The sequence below is a fragment of the Atta colombica genome, unplaced genomic scaffold (genome assembly GCF_001594045.1).
Source record: "Atta colombica isolate Treedump-2 unplaced genomic scaffold, Acol1.0 scaffold97, whole genome shotgun sequence".
Taxonomy (NCBI): Eukaryota; Metazoa; Arthropoda; class Insecta; order Hymenoptera; family Formicidae; genus Atta; species Atta colombica.
In genome coordinates this window covers 86,056-94,434 of record NW_017259591.1, presented here as the reverse complement: position 1 = coordinate 94,434, position 8,379 = coordinate 86,056, and the positions used below count along the sequence as shown (strand labels likewise).

The 8,379-nt window shown below is 27.1% G+C and overlaps 1 protein-coding gene across 1 annotated transcript in view; it reads left to right on the top strand.

The window, feature by feature from the left end:
* The window catches only part of LOC108693767 (nuclear receptor subfamily 2 group E member 1-like), a 26,190-nt gene extending 22,022 nt beyond the window's left edge, over positions 1–4,168 (top strand). The window contains exons 6-9 of the mRNA XM_018202886.1: positions 1,291–1,416; positions 1,498–1,740; positions 2,217–2,298; positions 3,915–4,168. Coding sequence (XP_018058375.1) covers positions 1,291–1,416; positions 1,498–1,740; positions 2,217–2,298; positions 3,915–4,168 — 705 coding nt within the window. The remainder of the gene's footprint in view (positions 1–1,290; positions 1,417–1,497; positions 1,741–2,216; positions 2,299–3,914) is intronic.
* The last annotated feature ends 4,211 nt before the right edge of the window (positions 4,169–8,379 follow it).

Sequence of the window (8,379 nt, the reverse complement as noted above, 5' to 3'; positions counted from 1 at the left end):
GTGCTGTCTAGGATATCATTTACATATTGCAATATACGATAAATATTTCATAATATTTATAATAAAAATATCTATAATCTGTGTGCAATCTAAACCACAAAAATATTTACAAAATATTTAAAATATTAAAATTATATTAAAATATTAAAAAATAAATCTTATAAATATTTTGGAAATATTCTATAAATATTATGCGCTGTCTGGATCAAGCAAGCGATAATTTGTTAAGAATAGTAAATGATCTATTTATCTTATAATATACAATTATAAAAAAATAATTCTTGTGAAGAAACAGGGCTTTGATAAAATGCTGCCGTCGGACTCTGATAGAGATTAATTTAGCTATTTTTTATGGAAGTTTCAGAAATCACAGAATTATTTTTTAAAGCAAACAGGTGATTAGTTTATATTGTGTAATTTAAAATTATACAATTCTTTAAATATCGTATTGAATTTTTATTTCCGCGAAAGAATATAATAGTCTCTTTTTTAATATTTGTTTTGCAAAGATAGATTTATGGGTCATGTATCTATCTACATTTTGCCATTTGTTACGAGAATAGAAAAGTTCTCGGTCTGACATAGAAATGACACCACAAATATCAAATTGCTATAATTTTAGAGATTTATTTTTTCACAGGGCTACTGTTAAAATATCAAACAGATGCATTAATTTTTTTATTTCGGTCGTAAAGCAACCTCTTTGATTCCTCCATGACAATGCCGCTCACATTTCTTCTTCAATTGCAATCGCAAAGTTTCATTAATATTTCACATGAAATCTGATGCTTGCAAGATCATTTTATGGAATTATGCGACTCTAATTGAGGAAATGTGAGCAGGTGCATTGTTATGATGGAATCAATAATTAGTTGCTTTACACGACCAAAATAAAAAAACTAATAAACGCATCTGTCTGAAATTTTAACAGTAGTTCTGTGAAAGGACTAATTACTTGTTTAAAATTATAATAGTTTATATATAAAGATTATGTATTTCGTGAGTTTTTTCCGTGTCCAGATCCATTCTTGGAATGCCAAATTTCATGAAACTTGCAGTTCATTTCATCAGGGCAAGGAACAGCCTGATACTAGTATGACACGAGAAAACCACAATCTTTATATAGAAAGCACCCATAGAAGTTTCAAGAATATTATTATAATATTATTATAATAGTTTGATATTTGTAGCGTCGTTATCGAGAACTTTTCAAATTACTCTCGTACATGTCACATTGCATTCTTTTTTTATAATCATGCTTTACAAATTATCGCCTCGTTTTGCCATAAGGAACTGGTTTGGAACGCGCGATTACAACCAACGGCAGAGTATCCGATGGAGCAAATAGAAACGGAGACGAGTCGGAGTCCGACGGGCACCGTACAGAGTTTTAGTCCGACTTGGGAGATGCTGCAGGTATCTTCCAATACTTTCATTGCATATTTTCTTTTTTCTTTAATCGTTCACACATGTCGCGTCACATAAATGTTAACGCAGGAAACAACGGCCCGACTGCTGTTTATGGCTGTCAGATGGGTGCGTTGCCTGCCGCCCTTCCAAACGATATCGAAGGACGATCAATTGTTGCTGCTAGAACGATCCTGGACGCAGTTGTTCTTGCTACACTTGGCGCAATGGTCCGTCTCCTGGGATATCACCGCACTCCTCGAAGATGAGCAAGTGCGTAGTAGACTGCCCACGGATGACAACCCAACGAATCAGGAGCTCGTCCTTATTCAGGTTTATCGGCTTTACCTTTCTGCTCGTAACAAATAACAAACACCATTATAAATGTTAAAATTGAATAAAATTTTCCCAGTAGAAAGAAAAAATATTATTATTATTATTGTTTATTATTATTGTTATTCGTTACATCCAGTTTTTTATTTGGTCAGTTTGTATTAAAGTTTGTTTCCAATAACGACAATAACAAAAATTAAATTAAAATATATCGTTGATTTAATGTTATTATCTTATTCTTCTGTCTTTTCTCTCTCTCTCTCTCTCTCTCTCTCTCTCTCTCTCTCTCTCTCTCTCTCTCTCTCGCTCAGATGTAAAATATGGACGTGTAAACACTAGTACCATTTTATTTATTTAAGAATAACTTTTTTTTGTATCGTTATATCGTTTTCTCGATTTCGGTGAACATTTTTCTTTAGTCTCCTCTATAGACTTGCAAGGACTTCGTTTCAATGGAGTATTCTCTTACGTTCTAGGCTATAATATGTCGATTCAGACAACTGTCTCCCGATTTCGGTGAATGCGGTTGTATGAAGGCAGTGGCTTTATTTACGCCAGGTAAAGAGATATTAATAAGAGATTAATACAAGTTAATTGTGTTAGCGTATGCGGCATGTGGATTATTTTTAAACAATAAATCTAGTGATCATTGCAAACATCATTGAAGACATGAACTTTGTTATTTTGATATTTCATCGTTATTATTTTTATATTAATCCTTAAACGCTATACTATGAGAACGACATTGGGTATAATCTAATACGATTGTTATACCTCTGCTCACAGCATGAAATACTGCAACAATATTTTAATAATGCGCAATATTACAAAAATTGTAATAATATTACTGCAATATTGCAATTTAAATATTATATCGGAAATATTGCATCAATATTATGAAATTTTAATATAATTTAACTAAACAATTAAGGACCGAGCCGAATCTATTGAACTGATACTTAATAAAACATCCTTTTTAAATTTAAACTTTTCAATCATTTTACTATGATCCTCTTTAATGGTGTCAAAATTTTACAATTTGTATAAATGGCAGTAACAATTAGTTTTCTATTATATCACTTTGTTTAACATCATCAAATAATTTGTCATTAAAATTACAGACATTATGTGATCTTCTTAATATACATAAGTGGAAATCAGGGATCTCGGTTCGCTGATTATAATGTTATTAAGGCTTCGGAAATCCGAGTGTATCTGCATTTATCCTTATTCACCCAATGTTAAATAAGAATAAAATGATACACGGAGGCACCCGGATGATATTTCCAAATGCAGCCTAAAAGGACATGTTAATTGATCCATACTTTCTATAAACACTTAATCTTGATTCGCAACTCTGAATAATTTTTGTTTTGTAATCGTTATCTTTAAACATCTAATAATGTCATTAGATGTTTATCGTATGTATATATTTTGTTGATGTTAAGCAATAATATGTTAGCAGTTAACAGCTTAATTAAATTAGATTAATTGAAATATTGTATAATGTTGCAGCAATATATCTGCAATATTTTATTTTTGATATAAGAATATGTCTACAATATTGCAGCAATGTTTTATGAAATATTGCAATCTTTCAAAATAATTTTGCTGTAATATTTTATGTTGTAAGAGTAACTTTTATAAAAATGAATATATTGCAAAAAAATATTTCCTCTATACAAAGTTGCACAAAAGTTGCAACAACACTGTTGCAACGTTATATGTTGCAGCGATGTTGCAAAATCTCTGCAATATTGCTGCATTGAATTTGTATTTTAACAAAAGCATCAAATATTAAAGAAAATAATGCAAACAACATATTGGAAAAACATTGAAAAAAATCAAGTATGCTATATTCAACAATGCGTTTAAAGGTTAATGTTAATTCTCATTATATATTATTTTATTTATTTTAGATTATTTGTCATAATATATTGCTTTCTTAAATGATTTTTAAAATAATTACACAAAAGGATAAATATGACTGATCTTTCACAAATAATGCAATAATCATTATTGTTTAATAATTATCATAAAAAGATAATTATGACTGACTTTTCACAAATAATGCAATAATCATTAAACAATAATGATTATTGTATTATTTGATTGATTTTGTCTTATTAAGGGACGGATATCGTATATAATATATCTTTTTTTGTAAATCGCAGAGACGGTAGGCCTACACGCGATCCAGCCCATTGAGATACTGCAAGATCAGGCACAACGTATTTTAGTGGATTATACAAGGTCACGATATCCACAGCAACCTAGTAGAATCGGCAGATTGATGATTCTGGTCGGATATTTGAGGTGCGTTTCTTCCAAGACCGTCGAACGTCTATTCTTTCACGAAACTATCGGAGAAATACCAATCTCGCGTTTACTAGTCGACATGTATCAAATGGAAAAGTATATCAATTGAAGCGCATTTTGCATATCATACATACGCGTTATACATAAATGTGTCAGGACCACAGCGAGCTCGCAGCTTTCCAAAACTCTTCCGACTCTCTCACTCGTGTAGAAACAGCAGAATAGAATAAGAGAAAAGTTTTCGAAATCTGTAGTGGCCTTCACAAATTCCCTTTTCACAATTTGTCCTTGCGATTATGTAGTATAGCGTTGCTATCCGACGAAAATGGAGTTTATTGTTTTATCAAATCTATTATAAGATCTATATATACCATTTATATTAAAGAAATAATAGTTCCTTTGTCGGTTATTTTTATAGAAAATTAATCATAAATTATCTGGGCTTTCCATTGAATTTATTATTATCTAAATCATTAAAAATTGTTTTCTATTCTTAAAACAAAATTAAGATAAAATTGTATATTCTTGTGAAAATTATACATTCGAATTTAATTCTTTTGAATATTTTTATTTATAATAAACATTCTCGAATGTATTCATTTTATTATTTTATATCGTAATTTTACACTCAAGTAAAAATATAATGCCCCCGAATATCTTCAAGAAAATGTGAAAAATGTTTAACATGTGTATTTCTGTGACGACACTCGACATTCTACTTACAAAGGATCTTGTATGTATTACAATGTCCTGCGCCATGTCTTAGCGCCAAGATACTGTGTCTCCAGATTACAACTATTGCATTTTTAACAAATAAATATATTCAAATATAATACTTCAATTTCTTTCAATTTAGCATAAATGTAGAACTATGAAAAATATATTACCTATGTTTTTCATTTTGACCCATAAGCGATTTTAAAGACAGTTGTTATTACCCATTCAATTTTTACTCTTTTATTAGTTATAAACAGAATGGTAGATGCTTTCCAGCCGGACTGGGATCTGAAATATTATCAGGAAAATTAGGGATCCCATATTTTGGGGCTATTCCAAAGAGATGTTCTTCGGACAAGCGCCAATATACTGATTCTAAACGAAATGAACAAGGAAAAAAAGATGTATTTCATTAAAATATATTTATTGCATACCCAATATAGTTTGAAATTAAAGGAAATTATCCAAACTATATTTATCAAATTATATTAATCTATATTTATTCATTTAAATATTTATTTATTCATTCATATATTTATTTGTATATTTATTTTTTTGTTTGTATTTTTTGTTTGTATATTAATTTTTTTATTTATTTGTTTTTAATTAAATAATAATACATAATAATATATTTAAAGTAATATATTTAAAGAAATACGGAAATATAACGGCACAGATTCAACAATTGAAATTAGAAAGTCGACAAAATCAATTGGGGACTTCAAAAAGTTTCTTTCAGAAAAATCTATATGTGATGTCCTTCAAGAAAAGCATTTTCAATTTTTTTTTCTTGGGCTCTTTCCTTGTGGTCTCATCGGGCCGATTGTCTGGTGGGTCAGTTCGCCCTTGTTTCCAGCAAGCAATCAAGATGACATAGTGTAACACTGTGAATCCTAATATCCTTGTTGTTTGCCAATGTTAAACAAAAAATAATCATTGTGTTACATTGTGTTGCTTGCTGGAAAGTATAATATCTAACAAACAGTTGAATACAAGATATAAACTTTTTGGAAAATTGCGAGATAATCCTTTGTAAATAAAATTTTTCGAAAAGAAAAGATAGGAAAAATTATTAAAGTTTAAACATAATTAATCTTAAATTTTTACTTCCTTAAATTTTAATTTTTTATTATTATAAAAAATCAATTTTATTTAATGTTGCTACAAAAGAAAGTTAATAATATATGTAATCAGTAATCTAAAAATTTATGTAAACTAAAAATTTATATCTAATAACTTATCATAAAATATTTTAATTTTTTTCAAGCATATTGCTAATTTATTGTTTAAAAAAATTTTAAACAATTTATTTTATGAATTAAAAATATCACATTTAAAATCCGAATAATTTATATAGATAAGATTTCTTTATACTGTATTTTTCTCAATTTTCTTTCTAATTTGTTTAACTATTTGTAATTTTATAATCAACCAAAAAATTTCTATCTAAATATCTTTGTATTTAAATATTTGTTAGATGTTATTATTTTATACTTGATAAGAAGGTGAAAATTGAAAGAATATTTATTAATATTGTCCTTAAATCTAATTATGTGCCAAAATAGAAAAACATATGTAAAATGTTTCTCATATACTTAGTTCTACATTTGAGCCAAATCAGAAAGTTATACTTGAATAAGTTTATTTGTAAAATAAAACTTTATATTACTGTTTATATCGAATATTAAACAGTTGTTTTTCTTGCATGATTCAAAATCCAAATAAAAAAGGATAATAAAATAAAATTTGCATGGAAGTATTTACTTCAATTCATTACTTGATGATTGCGATATATAAAAAGAAGTAATGAAATCATATGTGTTTTAATTATATCTATATTCGAGTTTTACTGGGTCAATGTTTATTGCAGAAGTTTTAATGAAAACTGTTTACTATTGTATTGTTCAAGCATTTGTTCATAATTCTATGTTTATGTGAAATAGTAATAATCTATTATTATAAATTCGTATTATTGAAGATAATTATTATTTTTTAACTATACATTTTCAGAATATTTCATAGATTAGACGGAGTACAGTCATATAAAGTGATTATAAAACCATTTCGAAAATTGTGCTCGAGGAAATAATCAAGAATCTGTAATATACCATATATCCCTCTCTGTGATCCTCCTTGAGTAAAAAATTATTGTACCAATTCAATTTGTTAAATAATAATGGTGCGTGGAATAGATATCATATACATATGTATTGCATCAGCGTATAGCTAACAATAAGTTATATGTATGATAAAAATAATGTAGACAATGGAAGTATCGCAATATAATTATAATAAAATTACAATAAAAGATATGGTATAATAATGTAAAAAGTGTGGTATAATAATGGTGCTCTAATTTTTTATATCACTGCTTTGGCAAAAAGGTAATGTTTATTTATGAAATTTGAGGATAGTGCAAAGCTATTATTATGAACGACATTAAATAAAATCGGATGAAAAAAATGTATCATAGAGGAAAGTTGTATTCTATTATTGTTGTATTCTTAAATTCTTTTGTTAATAGAATTGTTAAATATGTTGCAATTACATAAAAAATATTATAATATCCTACAGAAGCTTATTTATTCTGTATTCATAAATGTCTTATACAAATATATTGTAATATTTCGTTCTAATATATTAAATTTTGTCGATATTAAACAAAATTTTTTTTATTGTAATCTTAGATAATATATATCACCTAATGCGATATACATATTATACATACTATTATAATTATAATATATCATAATCATATGTGTTTTTGTCAATTGCAGAAATACAATTATTTATTTATATTGTATTTATAACTTTATAATACATTTTAAAGTAAAATATGTTATTGAATTGTTATAAAAAATTGGTATTTTATTTTTTTAAATTTTATTTTTATTTTTTAATATAAATATAATTGTTGCTTTTCTTTCCTATTTTGTCATTAGACATCTTACGATGGTTCTCGTAATAAATTAATTTATGTGCATTACATGCCAAAAAGTGAACTTAAAGATGCATCTATTAGATTATTGAGTCGAACCTTAATTGAGCCGCGAGCATTTCAGTAAGCATTTATTATGCGGCTCGGCAAATGAACTGTTCATCAAAATGCTTGCAGTTCGAAGTTTGGCTCAATAATCTGAACATATTTAATTAAAATATGACACTGTATATGTTTTTAGCTTGTATTTTATGAAATCGATTATATAATAACAGTATTATTAATTTTTTCTTATTTAAAACATAAAAAAAAATTAAATTACAGAATTATATTAAAAATTTTGCTTTGAACAACTAATTGAATTAATTGTAGATATTAATTAGACTTTGGTTGAAATCACTGATAGCGGTGCAACTTTTAATACTTTTTAATCGTTATTATTAATACTGTTGTCTGACGTATATTTATAATTTTTTTGCAATAAATTTTATTTATGTCGAGATATACTTTTAAAATCTCAGCTGTATAGATTCCATCGTTTTTTTTTTCATGTTTGAAAAAAAACTGAGATTTGCGGATAATTAAAGAATATTGAAATAATCGACTGTTGATGATAAATTTATAATCTGTTGAGCAATCGGTTTTATTTCATCCGATTATTCTTT